General features: G+C 44.2%; 1 protein-coding gene across 1 annotated transcript; it reads right to left on the bottom strand.

Annotated features, from left to right (window-relative positions):
• Nucleotides 1-468: 468 nt before the first annotated feature.
• On the bottom strand, nucleotides 469-24,506 carry LOC135903430 (uncharacterized). The gene is made up of 2 exons (XM_065433766.2): nucleotides 24,392-24,506; nucleotides 469-650 (listed from the first exon to the last, which is right to left on the bottom strand). Exons 1-2 carry the CDS (start codon nucleotides 24,504-24,506, stop codon nucleotides 469-471), a joined length of 297 nt encoding a protein of 98 aa, XP_065289838.2.
• Nucleotides 24,507-24,526: the final 20 nt, after the last annotated feature.

Raw genomic sequence — 24,526 nt, forward strand, 5'->3', positions numbered from 1 at the left:
TCCGGGACGGCACAACTCATCCGGCTGTAAAGCTGTTGGTCAGCGTGTTCGCCGTGGCATCGGGCTTTGGGAGTTAGGGTTTAGGCTCTTGCAAATCAGTACTTCAAACTCTTGTGCACGGCTGACTTACGCTCCTCTTCCTTGCGTGACTGAACATGAAGTTTTAAGCATTGCATCATCATAGGCCGCGTTAACGAGGTTTCAGACAATTTGTTGCGCAGCATCAGCCGTCTCTTACACGCAATGACAATGAAGTTTTCACGCATTTAGGAAGCAGTGCGTGCCGCTTGATGCTCACCTGTGCCACAGGGTTAGACTACCTTTGCCGCACAGCCTGATAAGTTGGGCTTAAGACGTTTCTTTACATGGGTATTGACACACTTCGAAAATCATTGTATGGCTACTCTATGACGAACGCCAAACTAGAGAAACGAAGAAGCCCGAAATAAGTAACGCGGACTGATAGGCTTATGCATAGAGAGAGGAGCACTTTTGTTGTTGTTGTTGTTGTTGTTGTTGTTGTTGTTGTTGTTGTTGTTGTTGTTGTTGTTGTTGTTGTTGTTGTTGTTGTTGTTGTTGTTGTTGTTGTTGTTGTTGTTGTTGTTGTTGTTTATAAATAACGTATATAGCATTCTTATTACGAGATTTTACTAGGTGGGTTGTTCCTTATATCATATTAAGCAACAAGGGTGATCCTAATAGGACACAGATAGGCGGCGTAGAAAGAGAAACGTAGATACAATGAGCCATATCTAGGATTAATACGATTCTCAGCTTTGCTTTTGGAGGATTTACATGGATGCTGCATTTAGCTATAGTAAACAGATACTTCCGTATGCACGTCAGTTTCACTTTGCTGCAAAGCTTTTCACTCATCCGCCGACATCCGTCGACAAGCCCTGCACGAATTGTCCTCTTTCGTAGGGCACCCAAATTTCGGTCGAGATAAGACCACTATGATAATATCGAGTTGCGCAAGTTTTGCTATTAACCTTTTTGTGTCGGCAGGACACGCCATTTGTTTCCTATTTACCTAAAAAACTACTCGGATCCACTTCTTATCAGCAAGTTTTCGTCCGGGTCATGCCTGACAGCGTGGTGAGACGGGCATTAACCATAATGCGATCAGTCTGTGCGATTTTTGCCATGCGTTTGAGAGATTGTCCGGAGAGGTTAAGTGGTTGTGCCGACACACGTTAAGCCTAACTGCTTTGTATAAACTGCGAGGAGGACGAAACCAGAAAGACCAGAAAAGGTCGGAGGCAATTAATTAGGCAGTGCAGCGGTCTCTTGCGGCAGTTTCCGTTCTCCTGCGCAACAGGTAGCGCTTGATCATTCAGGCAAGCTGTAAAACGTCTCCCCCGACGAAGCACCGGGAGGCGAAAAACAACCCTCCCGTGTTATGCTTTTGGGCTAATTTGGGGCACAACGAGACGCGCACTCGCCATGCAGCTACAGTGCATGGCCATGCTTCCGCTTTGCTCTAGTTTGTTTGTTTGTTTGCTTGCTTGCTTGCTTGCTTGCTTGCTTGCTTGCTTGCTTGCTTGCTTGCTTGCTTGCTTGCTTGCTTGCTTGCTTGTTTGTTTGTTTCTTTGCTTGCTTGCTTGTTTGTTTCTTCTCTCACAACGACGTTTTGAGGAGGCACGCAACTGTTCGCCTGCACCGTCAGGATCGATGTTTGACTCACTTTGTGTACTTAGCATGCGGAAGGAGGGGAGCGAGAAAGACAGGGACAGTGATGCACCGCGAGTGATGGAAGTAGGAAGCAGAAAGAGAGGAAGTGGGAAAGGTAGCTAGGAAAGAAGGGAGGATTGAAAAATGGAAGGAAGGTAAAATGGAAGGGTGCATTGAATTAAGGAAAAGAAGGAAGGCTGGAAAGAAAGTGCTAAAGGGAAGAGAGATAGAAAAAAAGAAGGAAGGGAGGAAATTCTAATACGCTTGGAAACTAACCTGCGTAATAAAAATAAGCAGCTATAAATGGATGAGAAGTAAAATATAAATAATTTAAATACGTTAGAGTGCGCCCGTATTAACAAGCTCAGCTATAAAAAAATTTGGAGGATGCTTAAGCTTCGCCTTTAAAGGGACTGACAACCGATATTTAAGGACTTAGTTTCTTATGGCGCATCGCAAAGCTCACCTTCGGTAGTGTTTGCATCTGCAATGGTTACTTCCAAAAGCGCGTGGATGTTTAGTAAACAGAATTCTTGGTCTCAGCAGCCTCTAAAAAAGTAAGTCCCTCCTCCGGCAACGCTGAGAACTGATCGAGGAAAAGCGATATCGATAGCCCACCTGGCAAATTATGAAAGCCGCCTATCCTTCTGCTTTCACAGAAGTGAGTGTAACTGTGGGTAATCATGTACGTTTTGACCCTTTCAACCACTTACGAAAATAAAAATTTGGTGCAATAAATTCACATAGTTGTAAAGACAGTTCTTATATTTATGTCGCGTTTTTCCCCAACTACACGCCTACGTCATGGCTGGCTGGCGCCCATCGTCGTTCTGTCGATAGACGAGCCAAGCCAACATATCGAAAACATAGGCGAAGGCAGCGCCACTTCTCTTGCTCACTACAAACGAAGGCTTACCCGCACACTGTAAGTCAAAAAAAAATTATAATAATAAAAAGTATACTGCATTTCAAATCTAATAAAAAGGCCAGGAACCACGTGACCTTCTCTTCTAGAAGGTCACGTGGTGGACCTCCTATACAGCTTCATGTTTTTGCGGCTTGGGGCGCCAAAGGTCATTTTTCGGGGCTTTTAGTGATGAACTAAAAATATAAATCCACGTTTAATGAAAAAAAAAACGCGGCTCGTTTTAGCCACTGTGATTGCGAATCATTCCATCAGCGAGGTTATCTCGATTCATGGTCTGAGTGTTTGTCTCTCCCTCTAACAGTGGAACGCAATAGTGACACGTGTACTTATCTTTATCGGGTGACCACGTTTCGCCGCTTAACAACTGTAATCGCACAGCGAGGGACGCGCCTGAATGTATCCGATGTTTCTGGAAAGTTATCGATGCTTCTACCCGGCTGTCTGTTGTCGCCGAACCTTGTGTTATCTGATTTCATCGCGTAACGCGAATGGTGTAGAACTTTGTGGAAGGCACACGGATCCGAACGATTAGTCTGGAACATTCGACGACTGCTGTATAAAAGCCGACGCGCTTGACCCGCTGATCAGATTTTCGACGATCGCCGACTGTGTTCGCCGCTATCGTTGTGCTTTAAGTGTAGCCTGTCTTGTGGGCACAGGTTCGCCCAATAAAAGCTAGTTTTGTCTTTCACAGTACTGCTACTGTGTTCTTTCTTCACCGTCACTACCACGTGACAATAGCATTCAAAGATCTCTGACTGCTTCTCACGCTTCCCGGCAACTGGAGTGCATGGAACCGTTATGTTTACCGAGAAACGGTCACCGCGAACGCTATGCATGAAGCTGGGCTTTGTGGTAGAAACGCGACCTCTTGCGTGGGCCGCGATGCGACGGAGGCGAGCGCCAGCTGGAGGTACTGCAAGGAACCGGGCGTGCCACTTCGTGGCCCCCAAGACAATGAAGCGTCGGTGCGCGCAAATGGCGGATGCCGCGGCCATTGTAGAAACGGCAAATTGTGGAAACGCTAGAAAATGGGTTTCTTTGAGTTTTCGAGTAACAGAATTATGTTTTCTCGTGTAGTCAAATTACAATCCGAGAGCTATCACGTCGGTAGGTCGTGTGTAAATTGTGGTTTACGATTTTTGCCCGTATTTTACCTTGAGAAATTCAATTATTTCAGTGAATTCCTTGCGTCACATGGAGGTCCTGGTTATGGATAGTTCGAAAATCATATTGTCGAAACGACGCCCGACACCGGACGCCGACAAAGTATCTCCTTTCTTGGGGTATCTCCAAGCCGTCGCTTGGAGATAGTCAAGTTATTTTTTTTTTCGTTCCACCTAATTAGATAATTAGTCCTAATTAAGTTATCAATTTCTCAAACATTATAGTTAGACTAAAGGTGTCGATGAGAAAATTGTATAACGCCATGAACAACTCTAGCTACTGCTTTCTGTTGTTGAATACTTGTTATATTTTCTGGATGTAAATTGTAACTTCACCATTGTTGCTGATCCTAAGGCATAGTGCTTACTAACAAATGTATGTACCCTCTCCTGCATGGACCGATTCGGTCTGCAGTATCTTGTAAATAAATAAATAAATAAATACTTGCTGCATAAATATGTTTTTTCGAGGGTGAAAAAAGTCCGTGAATACACGCAAAGTACCTCGAGCGGCCAGTAGCGCGGCAATTTTGCGTGCCATTTGCGGGCTTCTTTCACGCTTGTAAAAACACTCTTATGTAGCATGTACCACGCAACGGAAAACTGCATCGAGAATTTTGCATGTCGCTTTATACAATTTTTTCATTGGCACTTTTCATCGAATTATGATATTTTAGAAATCGAATAATTAATTCAGACTAATGATCTAATTAGGCGGAACGCAATAAATAATCTTAGTATCTCCAAGCGACAGCAAACAACATTACCTTGGTTCTGTCCAGATACGTGGCATTTGCATATTTTCAAACTCTGGCTAAAGTTAGCTGGGACACCCAGTATATCACCACTGTTGCAGTATTTTGCAAACAGTAATTGCATCGGCCTTTCCAAAGAACCTTTCCAAAGTCGACACCTAAGCCGAAAGAGCGCAGGAAGCAAATTTAGAAAAGCGCGATCGACATAAGCGGTGATAGTGCCGATGGCTTTTCGCGGGGCAAGTTCGCCCGAGACCTTCAAGCGTTAAACTACGCTAACTGTGGTACGATGAATGACATGGTCGCGCAGAGACACGGCTGCTCTAATATATTCCCCAAATATTTTCGGACTTTCACGTGCCAAAAGCACGATGTGATTATGAGGCACGCTGTAGAGGTAAACGCCGGATTAAATTCAACCGGCTAAAACTCTTTTTTTTGTAAAGTGGCCCCGATGCATGGTACGCGAGCGTTTTTGCGTTCTACCCCCCATCGGGTAGATATTTATACTGAGATATTTATTTATATTCTTAATATCCTGCAGTTCTTCTTTCTTATTTTGGTGCTCTCTATACTGTCACTGAAAGGTGTTTGTTGTGGCCCCCAGTCAAACCCATACTTATCTCATCACCAGCAAGATATATATCTACATGCCATATCGCAGGGATTGTTTAAGCTGATACCGATAGATACATACCTTTTTTTTTAATTAGAGAAGTAGCACAAAAAAAGAAGAGGCAGTTTCAACCATAAAAAAAACAAGAAATGAAACTGGTGTTTTGCATGTCAGAACCGCGATGTGATTATGAGGGACGCCGTAGTGGGGGAATGCGGGCTAATTTTTACCACCTACGGTTCTTTAGCCTGCTCTCAAATCTAAATAATGCAGCGTTATTGCATTTCGCTCCTATCTACGAGCATGCGGCTAGCGCATACAGGATGGAACTCTCGACCTCGACCTCAGCAGTGCAACGCCATAACAATTGGGCTACCACCACAGCGGGTCACCCACAATCAGCCCAACTGTGACAGAATAGCTGGCGCAATATTATACTTGGTGCATCTTGCACTGCTTCTTCCTTTCGCTTTGCACAGAGACGCTCACTTACCGCCGGGCTTAGCAAGTCTCTTCCGACCACTGTCGGAAGAGACGATCTTCTGACATAAATGTTACTCTACGTTCTATCCGAAAAAAAAAACACTGTTGTGTTTTTTGCGACCTGTCGGACTCCGTGAAGACCTACACTACTTCCTGATCTTCGTTTCTCTCCTCCTCACTTCTTTATAGCCCCCTGTTACCCAATCCACATGCAGGATAGCAAACCGAAAACTTTCTTCTGGTCAACCTCCTTGCCTTTCCTCTTGCTCTATCTCTCTCGCTCTCTCTCTTCCTTTTGCTGACTATGTGAATAGTGCGACAGGACAAAACGAAGAGCTCCAAAAACGGCAGTAGCTCGCTCACGATGCGTTGAGTCCTGAGGTATTAGCAACGGCCAGCTTCACTGATATTGCAAGCCATTTCTTTCGTTTTTCTTTTTTTCTGCGTGTCTCCACAATGGCTCGACATCTACGCTGCGCGACGAAGAAAGTTTATCAGCTGGCCCTAGAGGCCTTCGTGCGCGGAATGAGAGCACAGGGCCTCAACGTGAATGCATTTCCGGACATGGCGCGGGTACGCCACCACACCCCGGTGCAGCGTATTCTTGACGTAACGGCTCGGGAGTTCGCGAATAGCTTTAATGGCTGGGATAAGAACCGCTCTAGACGAGAAAATATTTCCTCGCATATGATAAGAAAAACCGAAAAGAAAGCAAGAAAGAAAGAAAGAAAGAAAGAAGGAAGGAAAGAAAGAAAGACAGAAAAAAACTTGCCGCTCTCGCACCTACGATGTACGGTGGTGGCGGTTTCAGTAGAATTGCCGCGGTACGTTGATGCGATTACGCGCAGATCTAGAGCCGGAAGTCCATTTCGCTAAGCGCCTATTTACGTCTTGTTTCTGTGAAGCTGTCGCCCTCTATATCTTTCCTTATGAAGTGGAATGTGTCGGAAGAGAACAGCGGATATCAAAAACTCTAGAGCAGGGCTTTCAGAGCCGCTTTGTTTCCCTAGGTCTTGTTTCTCTTCTTTTCTTTACTCCTTTATTGCTCTTAAGGCGTATAATGACACACAATGAAGCCAAACACAATTTCAACGGTGAACTAATAGTACAAGTAGAACAACTACAACGAATAACATTGCAAAGACGAAGAGAAAGAAAAAAGAGATACGGCCTATCTTTAACCAGCGGTGCTGCAACGCTTTATCCCATACGCAGAAATAGTTCCTTCACTTGCCTTGATTGAAAATGTGTACAATTACTAACGTTCTCTTTAATGCATACCACCTAATGGCACAAAAACTTACACACGAACTGGAGCATTTGCATTGGTCCTACACCTGCTTTGGTGCACCATACATTTTTTGATGAACGGTAAACAAGAAATACAAGAAGTCAGGATGCAACAAAAAGAAGAAATGCATTTTTTCGATAACCACACGCAAAAACAACAATGTAAAAACGCAAACAAATACACTAAAGCTTGTTTCAGCAAGTAATGGATACTTTGGTAAGGCCTCTATATCGTAAAAAAGCCAATACGCTTTTCTACTGCCCAAGCGTTTCAGTGCGACACCCGTAGTGGAAGCATTTGCAACTTCAAGTTTTCCTATGAGGATGCGTTGTTCGTTCAGCGGTAGACTTTTTAGCAGTGTAAAGCGTCCACGGTTAGGCTCACACAGTTCTCAGTGCTTTTAGAGATGACATCCTAGTTGCACCAACAGGCACCTGCTCTTATTCAGTGCTATTTTCGTTAGGTTGTGCACACGGTCGCATTTACACGCCCAGTATAGCACCTTCGAGAGCCATAGACATGCCGCCGCTGATAAGAAACGTACTTGTTACAAGTCTTTGTTTGTTTGCATGTGTGTTCTTTCCACAAGATTCCATGTGAAAAGCAAGAAAAATTACTACAGGGCAACACAATGATAGTGTGAGAGAAATTGCTCAGGGAAATGCAAGCTGTGTCCATATGACTAGAGCTAGCTCATTATAAGCGAGCACAAATCTATATTTGTAACTGTATTATACGTTCGAGAGCCAAGGAGTAGCCGGCGCCGCGTTTGTGCGCAAACATATCCTTCTATTATATTAATAAATAAAAAAAAGCGTGCCAGAGACATTTGAAGGTTGCCTGAGCTCATTGATATATTCCACATAGTCTTTAAATCTGAACATTCAGTGAATTTGTGTACTCAGGTTTTCAGTCTACTTATCCACGACGCGGCACTGACATGTTGGCGTGTTTTCTTTCCAGAATTTGGTCATCTAAACAATCATGAATGAAGTATGACTGCGGTAAATCGCAACCTAATCACTTTAAGGCAAGTGCGCATGCGCACCTTACATTTTCTTTTTATGTGCAATGTCTGCTAAGGTGATGCTGGGCTTCGCCACGAACAAATTTCTACCTGCACAAGGTGCCTCCCAATACTGGGTGTAAAAGGGGGGAAAATATGGGCTAATTTAAATAATATATAACCAAATTCAATGCGTATGACTATGTCTGTTTTCCTCCTATTATATAACATGTAAGCTCATTCGTTGTTTATGTGTATGCACTGTACAAGCCGTAAGTGTTATTTGATGCAATGTTTGTGTTTAGGCAGAGAATGCTTCACCTTACCAATGATGCATTGTTATTGTCTCGGAAATTTTTCTGAAATTTGTGTTGGTAGTTGTCTGTGCAAATGTGACCCAACGAGGCAGTTCAATCACTCAGTTCAGCGTGCTTCGTGCTTTTTGAAAAACGTTATCTAGCAGTTAGTTAAGTTGGCTTTGCCACATTTTGACCTATGCTACAGAAAAGCACCTTCCACAGGCACATTCAACGGCAATAAAAAGTTTGCGGTTGGTCGCTATAAGTATATATGGTCGCAATTAGTATATGTCAAATGTAAATGCCACGCCGCCACACGTCACGCGATGTGCGGTGGCGTGGCATTTACATATGATATTTACATATCAAATTTAAGAGCAATGCAACGCATGTCGGATCCCCGAATATGGTTTGAAACGTTATGATGAATGTTTCTATAATGGAGTCTGCTGTTAATAAAAGTTACCTTGCGTAGATTTATTCAACTAGATAAGTTTTTATGTGTTGTTGTTGTTGTTGTTGTTGTTGTTGTTGTTGTTGTTGTTGTTGTTGTTGTTGTTAGCCCGCAATCCGCAATTTTTGTTTCTAACGTCGCGTTTTACCAGCGCTACGTTGGAGGTCAACTATGAGATTGTACGGATGCAACAGTTAGAGCCAGTGGCTTCATGCTGCAACGCGTCCTGTGTGGAAGCCGTCAGTAAGCACAGCCAGCCGTGTGCTCCTCGAGCGAGGTCCTGAACCAGCAAGCAGAACCCTATATAGAACTCCTGAAGGGTGCGAGAACTCGCTTATTCAGCTTCGAGGTCTTTGAAGTATCGGTTGTCATATGGACCTACATACGTGAAGGATGCTTTTGAGACCAGCCTCCTCAGGCTGCTAGAAAAACACCAGAAAAGCAATAACATACAGTTCCCTGTTCCTGTGGTTTTATAAATCCGGCGTTAAGCCAAAATCGGCTGGGACCGCAGGCCACCGCGCCTCGCAACAGGCCACCCGGTGCCTATTTTCCCAGCACCTTTCATCCCGTCTCATTCCATTTTTTTTATCCCGGCACACTTTAACACGGGGCGATAACCTTGCTGATTTATGAGTCCTCCCATTGTCGACATGTGCGACGGCACCACGTGCGCAACGTTTCTTTCTTTTTATTTTTACAATTTTCTTTATCGTATCCCATTGGAAGCTTCCCTTCGCAAAACCTCCACCGCAGCCTCTCTTCCTTCACTTCTTTGTCCGCGCGTCCGCTCCGACCAAGCGCTGCGGGCGGCCCGTCGTTGGCGCGTACGCGATTTCACGCTTCCGGCGTCGCATTGGTTCGGTGAGCAGCTCGCACTGTCGCCGTCACGGCAGCAACATCGCCACCGCACTGCATCTCGCGCTGCCGGGGGATGCCGGTTCGTCCGCGGCTAATTTCATAATGGGTTCTCGTGCCCCTCGCTGGGAGCTGTACGGCATTTATCGGCGGACCGATACCTATATGGCCGCCACCCACCCCCTGCCCCTCCCACCTCTCTTTCGCGCTTTCAATCCGCTTCCTCCTATTTGCACGCGCGCCAGCGCGCGGGTCCTGTTTGCATCTGCACTGCGGATAAAGACGGTTCCGTTGTTTCGGCGTGGTGTTCCGAGCGCGTTTGAAACGACACGCTTTTGTAATACGCTAAGAAGCTTACCGCCGCGCTAAAGCTCTTGTCTTTTTTTTTTTTAGCAGCGGTGGCAAACTTTTCCCGGTAAAGTGAAGCAAGCCACAGCCGATACTTTCAGACTACGCCCATTGTTATTGTTCGTGCCCGTGGATTGTTGCAAGGTTTTAAAGTACTACTCCGAGCGTCGCCACCGAGCTTGAAGCATTGTCTTGTCCCGTGTTTCTTGTTGTTGTTTTTTATGTCATGCCACTTAACGAGAAAGAAGCTAATTCAAGCACGAAACATTGCTAATGCATAAGCCCAACATCGCAGTGATGACGCTTTGTCGGATTTTGCAACAAGCGTTATCGATCTGATTGACTGGGGGAATTTACCGTCCCAAAGTAACGCAATGCGTTTTGAAAACGCTATAATATTGAATAAAGTATGGCTATCTGGCGAACACGCGATGTTCGATACTCGAGTTTTTATTTCCATGGCGCTCGTATCGGTATGCGGCCATCGAGGTCGGTAATCCAAACCACGACCTCGTACTCGGGAACAAAGCACGATAGCTATTGAGTGAACGCAGCGAATAACAAGCTTAATTGTGTGACGTTTAGTATGTAACTACTCGTGCTATCAGTAGAGGCCACCTGGTTTAACTTCTGTTTATATTTTGACCTGCTATCAAATCACCTGAGCGACAATTTTCTACGTTTAACTTTCTTGTTATGTCGTCAACTCTACGTTGCCTAGAACGAAACATATGGAGGACCCTGGTGAACTAAGACCTGAGCCGAGAAAACCAATACGGTGCTATTGTGGGGCTTCTCGAAAATTAATACAATCTACGATTTTTTTTAATATGAGCTTAACAATAATGTCATTGCTGCGCTACGCGCATCACTGCGTATATTCCACTTGACCACCTACTTTTCTTTATATCTGAATTGATTCTGTCCCACGTATCGAAGTGAGAGCGGCTTTTGTCATTTCTGTTCCATCTGTTCTCCTCATTTTACGCCGCAGCCTTCAAATGGGAACAATCCTTGCTATCCAATGAGGCATTAACAAACTATTCATCCATCATTCCCCATTTCATCACAGGAAAGCATCGGTGCGGTGTTGAAAGCTTTTCATGGAGTGTTCAAGGGGAACAATGGGTCGAAGAATGCTGCGCATAGAATGAAGGTACCTGTCTTTACCAACAATTTTCACAATCTCTCAGCCTTCATAAAAACGTGTTGGTATAAGTGTAAGGACTATTACTTAGGTGAGGAAGTGCATAACATTTCTTAATCAGGAGACGATGGATAGCCGGTGTCGTATTAGCGCACTAACATGTCTTTCATACCGTGTCAAAGAAAAGATAATGAATTTCCCTTTCGTACGCATCCTGGTACCTGCCGCGGTACAGCACTGGGGCCATAGCGCTCTAATACGGAGTAGAAGGCTCCAAGTGTTCCGTCATTTCCATCTCCTTCCGTCTCATAGCGACAGTCGCGGAATGAAGAAACACAATGACACAAGCTGACACCTCTGAGAGCCCTAAGCCATGTACTGTGCTAAGCAGCTGACGGTACGGAACCACCGGATGGCGGAATCGCAATGACTGCAACGATATGATGACGATGTCGGTCATGGCACGACGACGACGAAGGTGATGAAAATGACGAAATAATTATGACGAACGACAACTATTTTAGTCAAAAAATTTGCCGAACGAATCTCATCACTCTTAGCCTGCCCGTAACAAGGATATTTAAGTGCGTTACGTTATGGCGTTGCGCAGCAACGTTGTGCAAGGTGAAATTGCATTTTCCTGTGGATTTTTTGCCGTTCACACAATCCTTGAGCTACTGACTACAGGTACCGTGCACCTTAAGTGCAATTTAGAGTTTTGCAAGCCCTGGGTAAACTCTTCAAAGCGCAAGTGTAGCTTCCTCACGTTAAAACCAGTCAACAACTCAGTCACGATCGAATGAGCAACGTAAATTTCGTGCCAGGCGACTTCGCACCACGTTCGTGGCTGATGCGAAGTTATCAAATACGGAGATAAGTTTACCAGCGTCCGCGGTACGCACGTCTCTCCTTGGCACCGGCTGGCTCAGCTAATGCAGATGGGCTAAGTAAAGAAATAAAAGAAAAGCTCTTCACTTCGATGCGTAGAAGCGAAACCTACGTTGTTGAGGGGTGCTAGGCGCGACAGGGTTCTCTCGTGGATTGTCGCCGCTTGTTTGTGCGCAAACACAAATTGGCTGGAGAGCCTGAGGTCTCATCGACCAACGGATCGATGCGATGTTTCCACGTCGCTACCGCTGTCACAAGCCGGAGGCATCTGTGCCAAGTTACCTTACTGTTCACAGCGCCTACCGGCACCGAATAATTCGGTGCCACTGGAAGCGCGGCACGGACGTTGCGAAGAAAGTTACCACGTGATCAGGTTGCTCTCATGTGCTAGCAGAACTTCGCGTGTTTTTTTTTTTTTTCACGTCGCGAAGGTCATGCAACCTTGCGCATATCACTTTATTAATGCGAAAGCATTATATTTCCCGCGAGGCAGAAAATCTGGCATTGTAGGCAACGGGTGGTACCAAAGCTCATCATCATTAGAGACGTCATCGGAATCTTTTACGACGTAAGCAGTAATACAGAATGAAAGTTAGAACACGTTAGCGTAAGGTGACTTAAGGCCGAGTGACGTGAATTAAGGTAAGGTGAATGAAAGTGAATTAAAGTGGATTAAGGTGGATTAAGGTTGATACAAGTTAGAACAAGATGGATTAATGTGGATTAAGGTCGGTACAAATTAGAGCAAGATGGCTTAAGGCACAGTTGTGAAAGATACAGGACAATGTAGGACTTCACGTATCATGGACGTAACCATTTAATTATAGAAGTCATAATGCTTTCGCATTCAAATCAGGTAAGGATACTTAAGTGACTGTCAATTTTTTCTTGTGCACTAGTTGTCTGTACTCATCTCATCTTAGAACTCGCCTTTGAGAGGAGATTTACTAGCAAATGCCACACAAGCCACCTTGGTGAAGTTTAGGTTTTATATAAGAACTTTTTTTTGTATGTGAGAAATTCAAACACTGTTTTGCTGTATAAATAAAGCTACGCTGAACCTAGAATAAGTTAACGTAACGTTTTCGTTAGGAACGTATGGGGCTCTATGTTGTATTTAATATTTGCTTTGGTGGACTAGGGTGCTTCAATTACTTTCGTTTGACAATTTGTGTTTTAAGCATCTGTATTTCTAGCGATATGTCAGGCTGTGTGTATTTTCTTGAACCAAATTTTTACCATAGCGAAAGAGAGAGAGAAAAGTGGAGGAAAGACAGGAAGTTTAGCCAGTTTAAGTACCGGCTGGCTGCACTGTGCTGAGAAAAGGGCTTAAGAGAATAAAAGGGGAAAGAAGAAAAGAAATTTGAGAAAATTTTACATAATAATGCGATGATGCGCGCTACAACATTCAAAGATGGTCGCACAATTCACAAGCCCTTAAAAACTTGAGACGAGCCCTTAAGGCTTTGAGTGCCGAAACCCGGTAAAACTCAACGCGGTGGTAAAGGTTAGCTTCAAGATTATGAACCAACTAACTCGCACCAGAGTCCTGCTAAATGTGTTTATCTCTTTATTGTGACATTTTGTAGCTATGGTTATTTGTGGCATTTATCTCATCTTACGATGTGCTTGCTTTACCTCTGTGATTGAGCAGGAGGGTGAAAAGGACGGAAGGAAAGGTAGGGAAATCAACCAGACGCAAGTGCGGTTTGCTACCCTACACAGAGGAAGGAGTTTAGGGGAAGAAAAGAAAGCAGAGGGAGGGAAGAAGGTACTATCGGTGTGCGTACATCTGGATTCCCATAATTTCAAACCTGTAATCCGTCACTGAGGCCAGTCGCTTTCATGAAACATAGCAGTGCCCGCGTCGCTTTGTAAGCCTGCGACACATGGGGCCATGGTCCGAAAACTTTAGTGTCTGAAAATGGTCTGCTATCTAATCGCTTTAACACCTTCTGAAGAACGTCGTGTTCGTTGTCATAGAGATCACAAAAACACGTCTGGGATGATCATTGATATGCGATGCATGTTTCAGTGTTTTTCGGCATAAAGAGCAGCCTTCACAATCATCGGTGCACGTATTTTCTTAATTAGTCATATCTACGGAAGGGCTGCGCAGAAGTAATTAGACCAGCTGCAAGGAGCAGGAGCGCCAGAATTTCGAGTTTCTTTCCGTGCTTTTGAATAGTGCGTATGCAATCACTCATTATAAACCACAGCGCCAAATCAGCCAACGCTCCCATAATTAACGCAGTGATATATGAGAGGGGCCGTACACATATAAAAGCGGAGACGCTGACTCAACGAAATAACTTCTTGCCAATCAGCGTATTGGTAGGATTTTTTAAAACTATCGAAGTCAGTGCAATTCACAACACCGTGGCATTTCGGTAAAAGCGCAGGAACGCTGTTGGTTTGACAAAATTGGATGCTTTGGCGTGTGCGTGTTGCTAAAAGTTTTTTTTATATACTGCCGTTAGGAAAAAAAGATAACTCGCGTGAATATTTGTTTTCCTCTTTGAGACCATTTAGTCAAGGCCTACTGCAAGAATCACTCCTTCGGGCTTCTAACTTGGACGAAATGGAATTTCGTCTATTATACATTTTGTACCCCATTGACAAGTGATAGCATATTTATTGCTAATAAAGAAAAGCTAGCGCAATATGTATCTCAGTATACTTCTTCGGAGAAAATGCGCGATAATAAGCATAACAGGTTGACCGAGTGACCGACCAACCGACCGGACAAGTTATTGATTGATTGATTGATTGATTGATTGATTGATTGATTGATTGATTGATTGATTGATTGATTGATTGATTGATTGATTGATTGATTGATTGATTGATTGATTGATTGACATCCCAGATCTGCGCGTGAGATAACAAAAATCACCTTGCTGGGGATTACCTTTAATCCTTATGAGTTTCCGTTCCAAGAACCTTTCATACAAAGGTGATCTTTGCATAATTATCCCAGTTCAATACTGCCGCCCCTGCGGCTGTAAATCTAACTCCTTGCCTCCGAGGTCATAAACGGAACGCTGTACCTAACCTAGTCTACTAAGCAAGCCTGCGGGGCACAGTCACTGCTGAAATGACATGCACCCACCTGATGAAGACATGAGGCGTAATACTTCATGACCATTCGTCTTCGCTGTTCGTTACAGAGCCAAGGAACTGTCGTTATAGCCCATTCCTCAGTGGTGATGCGAACGATTAGTGCTGGAAATGAACCCTCCTTTATATTCAGAACATTATTAGCAGTCTCGGCAGTTAGATAGAGTGATGATGAAAAAAGTGAGAACGCCAACCCAAAAAAAATACATTTAGTGCAAAATTCAAAAAAGGTTTCTGCTCTCACACGGAAGCTTTGTTCTCTATCAGACGTGATTTTATGAGGCGCTGAATTATTATAGAGTCAGGTCTTCAGTGTCCTAATTTCAATTTTCTTCCTGGACGTCTGTTCATTGGAATCATAGTAACGGGACCTGCTCTTTATAATTGTCCGAAAACGTTTTGCTGTACGAAAGTTAACACTGGCGTTCAATTAACGAAGTTAACAAAGCCCATATACATGCAAGAAGCAAAATACCATAGCAGTATTAAAGATAGCAGTGGCATTTAGGAGGTCGCTGATCTCTGCTTCCACATCTTCTACAGGCGTGCGCGCAATTTCACGTCACAGCGAGCATAAATAATTTATCGAGCACCCTCATAGGACGGCGAGTTGGAAATGACCCGCGGGGCTTTCTTTTTCTTTCTTTTCTTCTTCATTTCTAATTTATGCACACAATTATGACGCAAGTATTCAGCTCAAAAAAAGAAAAGAAAAAGACGGGAGACTCAGCATTTTTCACACACGTCGAATAGCAGAGTGAATCGAGAAGTTGACGCGTAGCGATACCAGCCGACTCCCCATATTGAAAGCGTTATACGCTTCCAATCACGAGAGAGGCCTTAATCAGCCTGTAGAGCGAAGGTAAATTAATTACGTCGACACGCTCGGGACCTAGATAAAACGATAGCAAGATATTAAAAAAAACGGAAAGCATGAAAAACGTTCGGCACTTAGAAACACTTTTCCTAGAGCATACTCTGTAGCCTTGAGACGCAGCACCCTGGTACATGACTGATTAAAAACCCAATCGCTCCTCCTTGAAAACGATGATGACTAAGGCGAGGGTCAGGAAATTGGGGAACGGAGCAGGGAAAGAGAAAAACAATAAATGAAAAGGTGCGAAAACGGGCGAATTGCTCTGTGAGGAAAAAAAGAAAGAAGAGAAGGATGGATTAAAAGCACATGTTACCACGGCTTAAGAGCCTCCGTAAAACAGCAAAGGCAACAGCAAACTGGGAACCACGCTATGAGTAAGAACGCATGTTTCGGGCGGCTGGTTTTTCACTCCTCCTCCTGGTATCCTCTTCCTGGTTCCGCTAATTAACCGAAGCTGGCGCAAGCGCTGCAAGAATTCAATTTAGCAATTTAAGAGCGCTAACGAATGGAACAAGGCTAGGACACCTAAAGCGAGGTGGAACGGTAAAAGCCAAAATGCCTAAATAAAGAAAAAAAGGAAAATAATAATAAACGGAGCTGGACACGAATAAAGAAAAAAAAGAAGTTGAAACTATCCTCTGTTTTTAATGAGAACAACGCTTTCCTTTCCCTAAACCTCTTTTGTCTTTTAGGGCCCACATAATACCCTCCGCGTTAGCGTTGAGCTTTGCTACTATAAAGCCTGTTTTGTTGCGAGACCATAACAAAAACGCTATTGTCGTGCGCTCCATACTTCGAAAGGCAAATAGATTTCACGTTCTGCGGGTATCTTTCTCGACTGGGGCAAATCTACATAACTGAAGTCCCGCTCAGCTGCTGATGTCGTCAGGCAAAGAGAGCAATGTAAAGCTGCATATATTTTTAACAACTATGCACAGAAAAGATGATGTTGCTTTTTCTCTAGGTGTATATTTGTCGGTTATACGTTTACGTTCTTGTTTCTCTTGATTTGGCTCAGATATTCATAATGTAACTAATGACTTAACTAATCCGACATTGAAAATTACTTCGGTTTGAATAGTAAAAGAAACTTGACAAAAGGACAGATGGCCGATGTTCAGCTGATTTTATTTCTCTGAAAAACGCAGCCATAACGTCTCACGCAACACATTTAAATATTCATAGCATGGTCCACGCGTCGGACCACTTGTCACAAACTTGTAGCATACGACCGTGGACACAAGTATGGCTGTATTCTATTTGGGAATCTGCGGCGGGCACCGCACCCACACAATTGTCAGACTCCAGTTTTAGTCAGCGAGCTGCTTCGTACTTTCCTAGAACACGTTGGGCGTGAAATGGAGAGCAGCTGCCTTTAATGAAAGTTGGCAACGTTTGCATAGCTATCCAGTTGCTTGATGAAAGTTATGACGTACGCCGGTGATCAGACAAACACACGAGCCACACGCATTCACAGGCATGCACGCAAGCTGAAACTGTTTATAAAGTGTCATTAACGCTCGTAATTTAAAAAAAAGAAGTAAGTGGTTTCATTGCACGCTGTGCGCAAGCAGTTTTGTTCCAAAGGCCAAGAACACAGATCAACGTAGTGTGCTGTTCCGATATTTCTCATTAAATATATCGTTTGTGTTTGTGCTTTACTCATCAAAGCGGACGACACTTGTGTCTTGCATTACGCCGTGCCACTGACAGGAAAACACGCCTTATGGTACAAGCTGCGCAAGTGCAAGTGTTACCCTAGACTGCATCACGTAGCTCCAGCAGCCACGACGACAAAATTTTCCTTGGTTACGACGAAAGACAGCATGTAAGGATTAAGCTGTTTGCACGGTTGATTCAAGTAGATTTATTTCTCCTGTTGTAAACAGGAGAAATAAAATTCATACATTCATTCAAAAAAAAAAAAAGATCGCGAAGCTTGCGGCGAAAGGCAGTTCGGAACAAATCGTCACCGACATCGGGAAGGGTGGTTATGGGAGCAGCGATAGAAGCATGACTGTGTGCGGTGGGAAAAAACATTGAGAAAGAAAAAAAAACGCTTTTTTGTTAATTTAAGGGAGAGGCAGTTTGATTCATTCAACGAAAATAATATTTCTTGTCAATATACGTGTGGCGAGAAAACTAAACGGAACTCTAGTTTGCTCTGTCATTAACAATAAATGTCTCTTATTAGGAGCCCGCTATAGAAAGGAACGTTTACGCCACTATCGCTTGCAATGCAATGCAGGCCTTGAAGTGTGCAACAAGGCGCGCTCGCCAAGTTCACCTATTACAACACGCTCCTCTCACCCGCTGTGTTGTTTTGCGTGTCAACGATTATCTGCATGCTGGTGGCGCAAGTGGTTTCATCGTTTCTTAACGTCTTAAGTCAGAAGTAGTGAATTACGACCGCCAGATAATTGTTTACTTTAGCTGTTTTCGTGCGACTGCGCTGGCCGACGGGCTCGGCGTCCGACGATGCGGCAAGCTCTCTACACCCACAGCTTTCGTCGGCCTGCAAAGAAACAAAGTTCGTGCAGGCTTGGGATTTCCACATACGTACGGCTGACCTTCTGCTACATCACTTTTCGCGCTGAAAGCTCGAAACGTCCACCGAGTCGAGCCGAATTGGGAGCACTCGAAAATACAGCTCTATGACAGGCAACAAAAACCAATTTCGCCCCTTTGAGAACACAAATAGCATCACATTATCATTCTTTTTAGGTTGCCGGAAGTACTCCCTCGTCACACAAATGGCGCTAACTTCCATGAACCGCCGATGAACCACCGCGTGTTGAAAGTATGGACTTCTATGGAAGCGTCGCTACGAGATACCTTGGCCTTGAAATTTTTACTATGAAATAGGGAGCATGAACTAATATCATCGAAACCACCACGTGTACAGTTACCACAGTGAAAAGGCCGCTTTATTTCCACGTTACTATATCCACCAGCACAGCAGAAATTGCTAATAGAACTACACAACAGCGTGCGATGATATCACGTGTATGCTCTCTATAGATAGTTTGCAATCACGTCATCACGGCCGCCATCTTGTGCTACTAGCAAGCCGAGAAGCTGCGAAAAAAAAAGCACGTGACAGCACGACAGCACGAAAGTCGAATTGATAACAGGGAGAAATTGATAATAGGGCCAATCCTTTGAAATACGGTCCCTGTAAAAAAAAAGAAATAAAGACGTAGGTGTCATAATATAGTGAAATAATGTCAACGTGTCCGCCATGTTCGGGTACTAGCACGATGAAAGGCTGTATCCATGACGTCAAATATGGAGTGGCAGTTGTATCCTTTTTTTTTATTTGTGTCGTTGCAATCTGAAGGTCTCGAGGAACTTTGGTAGCATAAGAAAACGAGAGAATCGAGCCTCTACGAAGGTCTTTAATGTACGGCCTGCCAGATTCAGCCACTACATATAAAACACAAAAGCAGTAAACAAATTTTGCAGAGATAATCTTCAATGGCGCCGCAAGTACAGTCCGGAAATCAGGAAAAGAAACTATTGATGACAACTCAAAGGGAAGCTCTTTACTTTTAGAAGCAAGATCAGGATGCCTTAGAAAGCGTAGTTATAAAGCGAGGTACACCAAGGATGAAGAAGCATGTGCTTTCTGCGATAAAGCTAGGGAAACAAAGGAACATGTTTTATTAGAATGTGAAGATATATACCCAGTTGTCAGTTTAGGCTCCTCTGGCTTCTTGAAGCCCTTGGGATCGGTCAGACATAGGAGGGGCAAAGTAAACACGTCTGTAATAGAGATTAGTAAGAAGCGATTGGAGGTTTGGTGGCAGAAAAGTAGGGAGAACACAAACAACGGAGACGTGGACAAAGTTCCCAAATGTGGCAAACATTTGCATACGTGTGTGTGTGTGCGTGTGCGCGTGTGCGTGTGCGTGTGCGTGTGCGTGTGCGTGTGTGTGTGCGTGTGTGCGTGTGTGTGTGTGCGTGTGTGTGTGTGTGTGTGCGTGTGTGTATGCGTGTGCGTGTGCGTGTGTGCGTGCGTGCGTGCGTGCGTGTGTGTGCGTGTGTGTGTGTGTGTGTGTGTGTGTGTGTGTGTGTGTGTGTGTGTGTGTGTGTGTGTGTGTGTGTGTGTGTGTGTGTGTGTGTGTGTGTGTGTGTGTGTGTGTGTGTGTGTGTGCGCGTTTAAAGATAGCTGGAGCATTAGACAAAGTAAGAACACGCGTTTGGTGGTGCAACACACCGCCACGTGGACGCTCATGGCATCCATCCATCCATACAGCGTACAGTACACCTCCCTCCCATTTCCCCTTCTCTTACCCCCATCTGGCTGTTTAAAATTTGCAAACATCTCACTGTATCCCAGCAACATGTAAAACGCCGGAGCACTGCAAACTGGGCGCGCACTTTACCGTGTTGCTGTTACGGCGGCCATTCGTTTCCATCCACACGCTCCTTGCCAACGAACCAGTGGCCCGCTCCTGTCAAGATAGCGTTCTCCCTTCGGACCTTGTCTAGCCAACTCTTTTTTTTTTTTCGTTTCTTCAAGCTTGCTCGCTGCCCGCGAATCTCGAGTCATGCCAATTTATTCCTATACGGGCCCGTTTACTTCTTTCTTGTTATTCTCTCCAAGTTGTTCTATAGCGGCCGCACGGGAGGCTAGTAGTGGGCTCGTGATTTATGGCCCTCACGTATTTTCGCGGAGAGGCAGCAATGGCAGCCCAGCAGCCGGCTCAGCCCGTTCGCTAACTTTTCTTTATCTCTGCCATTCCTCCCCGACTGCCTCGAGCAGCCTTTCACAGTGGTGGCAAAGCGCGCCGGCCAAGCTTGCTCAAGATTGATTCACTGAATGACCACTTCTGCGCGCGGGTCCGCGCGAGCGTGGAGCATGCAGTTCCAGGTCTAGCTTTTACGCTGAGGAAAGCATTCCTGAAAGCTCGCCTCGTACAGAAGTGTGTATATATATATATATATATATATATATATATATATATATATATATATATATATATATATATATATATATATATATATATATATATATATATATATATATATATATATATATATATATATGATTCACGTCCTCGCGCGTTTCTGTGTGTTTACTCCTCGCCGCTTTACTTGACGCGTTTCTTTCTGCGTTACTTTTGTATCTTGCCAATGGTGCTGGTGTTCGTGCGTACATGACGCGTGAGCGTTTCTGCGCGCCAACGTATGCGCGTTCCCAAGTATGCGCTCGTGTCTGCGTGCGCTTGCGACACCACAGACTACCAGGTTTGCGAGGAGGACGCTGAAAGCCGGTAGATTCTCCTGCCGAAAATAAGTATCCCTTTGGTGGTACCGCTCAACCGAGTCGGCGGCGGCTCATTGAGCAGTGATTAATTAAAAAAAGTAGGTTTGCATCTTTAATAGCTTGTTTTCAATGACTTGTTCTGGCAGCGTAGTGAGGAGTTGTAAATTGGCGCGCATGAAGGCACGACTGTAAGGAACGAACAACTGATAGTCGTAGCTGTCTAAGCACGCACTGTAGTAAGTCTTTCTTGTATCTATTTCTTCGTGTAAAAAATTTCATGCGGATGAATCGACCCAGAGAAATCCTGAAAGACACTAAACTTTAGATTGCGGCGTTTGCCGTTCCAAAACTACAGGTGAGCTATGAGGGCGTAGTGTGTGGGCGTGGCAGGCATCTTTCACGTGCAGCCAAAGCAATTCATGATAGCGTTTCTCGCGTTACGCTTCCACTGAAATGCTGCCGCTGCGGGCGGGAATCGAACCCTCCACCTCAGCACCACGACGCCATGGTCACTGAGCAACTGCGCCGGGTTGTTAACAGAATGGACGAGAACCACAGGCCAAGGTCATGACCTCTCTTATCTTCACTTGGTGTCGCGCTTTTTTCTGTCGGAATAAAGGTTCAACAGTGTACCTATGTTTATCTTTCCTGTGTCCTTCTTCTAGGGCACCATGATTGACATAACTGGGTATCACTACCTCAATATTATTTATTCATTCTTTTCATTTCTGGCTTTTATTCCTTGCTATTTTTTTCGCTGAGTGCTTAACCAAAACCGTCTAACGCATAAAGAGCTGCTGTTGTTTGTCAGGTAGCCAATTCTGGGGACGGCAATTTCAGTTTCTTTTGAAACAACTTAATTCACTGCGAGTGGATGACGATTTCGCGGCAACAAGTTCAAAAAAATTCCAAGGTTTCTTAAGATCTCTCGTAAGAGCTGAACGGCGAAAGCCTATTCTGCCTCCTCTTATCATTCACTTCATTAGTAAGCATACTGAGTCATTTGTAATCAATTGTAGTCGTTACAATTCGTCGTCAGACCTGTTGTTCATTACTAGTCATTGCTAGTCATTACAACTCATTTCAATCATTATTAGTCATTACTGCTCACTACTAAGCATTTTTGGTCATTTGTAATAAACTGTGGTCATTACAAGCCGTCATTAGACATGTTGCTCATATCATAGTCATCAGTCATTATTAGTCGTTACTGGTCATTACTAATCATTTTAGTCATTTCTAATCAATTGTAGTCGTTATAAGCCGTCTTTACACATATTGGTCATTTCGGAGTCATTAGCAGTCATTATTAGTCATTACTAGTCATTATTAACCTCTACCAATTTCTATTATAACGTTATCATTCACTAACTATCACTATCTGTCATTTTCCATTCTTTGATCTATCTTTAATCTGTCTTCATATGGCGTGATGACGCTTCGGTGGAAGGTCCGGCGGTCAGCTCTGCTGACACAAACTTCAGCATGTGATCTGATTGGAAGTGCCTTTTCAGTTAATGTAGAAAATGTGTTTTATAGTGTGCCCCCCCCCCCCAAAAAAAAAGAAAGATGTGCGGTTCCGTTCAGGAGTTTATAGAGCATAATGGTGCGGTGGTATTTCAGAACTCAGTGGTCACGTCTATCAATAATGTCATGGCACTACTGGAGTTTTATCTTCAATCAACTTTTATCTGTTTTGAGAATCAGTTCTATTTGCAAAGTAAAGGGATTTATATTTGGTCATGCGTTGCCCCTGTGCTCTGCAACATTTTCATGTCTTCTATTGACCGCTATTTCGTATCTGTCTTTGACGAACGAGTTTTTCTGAAAGGTTTTAGATGTGTTGATGATTCTTTTATTATTTTGAACAACCTTGTAGTTGGTTTTGACCGTTCTATTGAAAGCATTTTGCCGCTTTTCGGCAACATGGGAAGAGCATGTTAGTTACGCATGAAACCATATCCCATGGTTCAATCCAGTTTTAGACATTTTAACATATTTTAAGCAAGACCACGTTTGTTAGTCATACAGCCCATAATCGCGAAAAGCTCTGATGCCATACGCTTCTGCTCATTCAAAGCTCGTTAAGAGAAGAATCGTCACCCTATAGGCCAGGAAGCCACGCCTATGCAATCCTGCCCACATAGGGTGCAGGCCAGTTTCGAGAAACAATTGGCGACGCTCATTGCTGCAGGCTATCCGTGCTCAGTCTTGGAAGCTGTCTCGGAGACGCTACTGAAAAAGGTAAAGGGCCCCAATCTTACTCCCAGCCCTCAACACGAAGAGAAATAAGGGCCGAAGTAGTCCCTGATGTGCATGGGATGCCCGACAGCATCAAGAAGGTCGCCAGTAAGTGCGGTGTGCCAGTAGTTCTTTCGGTGCCACACAAACTAGCGGGCCTGTGCCCGCGCATTCTTTGCTAACAAAGAATACTTGATTGTCAGGAGAAGCACGCATGGCCGTATGTTAAATGCGCCACTGGTGTTCTCTACATGATATCGCTGTCGTGTGGGAAGAAGACCTACACAGCTCAAACCAGGAGGTGCGTAAACGACCGAGTACGGGAGCACGAACTGTCAATTGTTAAGGGCAATGCGCATATGCCTGCACATTGCCCGGCCTGCAAGGGAAAACCATGGTTTCGTAAGCTTGAGATTATAGGCATAAGTACGGATACTAGCACTCGTGAACTTTTGGAAGCTAATCACACTAGAAAAAGAGGTACAGATTGCGTTAGCGACACGTCGATCTGCTTGTTTGGTAGCGAAAGACACCTCTTTGAACTTTCTTTTTCTTTGCCATGAAGAACGTGTGCGCATGCGCTATACTGTGTGTAACTATTATTTCCTTTTTTTTTCTGAGGTTGACCCAATAAACCAGTTGTGAGTTAGCGCCCGTGGTGTCCTGTGCTCTTGCTTGGCCCCGTTTCTTTGCGCTACAATGGCTTCAATACATATCAACCAACAGGTCCATGAAGAAGTTTTGTTAAATATCAGTTTGCATGTACTGGCGACGGTGAATTCGGCATCGTAGCTAGACGAACGGAAATCGGAGTTTTGCTAAAATGATCAAGGCAATGACAACTTCATCTTGCGCAAGAACAAGTTCATAGAATTCTGGAGCTCTAAGTGCCAAAACCCCAATCTCATAGTGAGACGCACCGTAGCGGGTGCCTTCGGTTTAATTTGACCACCTTCTTTAACGCTCACCTAAATCTAAGTGCGCACAAGCTTGTTGTTGTTGTTGTTGTTGTTGTTGTTGTTGTTGTTGTTGTTGTTGTTGTTGTTGTTGTTGTTGTTGTGGTTGTTGTTGTTGTTGTTGCATTTCCCTCCCATTGAAGTGCG

This window comes from Dermacentor albipictus, chromosome 3 (genome assembly GCF_038994185.2).
Source record: "Dermacentor albipictus isolate Rhodes 1998 colony chromosome 3, USDA_Dalb.pri_finalv2, whole genome shotgun sequence".
Classification (NCBI taxonomy): Eukaryota; Metazoa; Arthropoda; class Arachnida; order Ixodida; family Ixodidae; genus Dermacentor; species Dermacentor albipictus.

Bases quoted from the DNA above. Each gene is read 5' to 3' on its own strand.
- LOC135903430 (XM_065433766.2), bottom strand. From the start codon at position 24,506: ATGCAACAACAACAACAACAACCACAACAACAACAACAACAACAACAA. The intron at 651-24,391 runs GTGAGCGTTAAA...CAACCCACCTAG, and splicing joins TTGTGCGCACTTAGATTTAG to TAAAATCTCGTAATAAGAAT.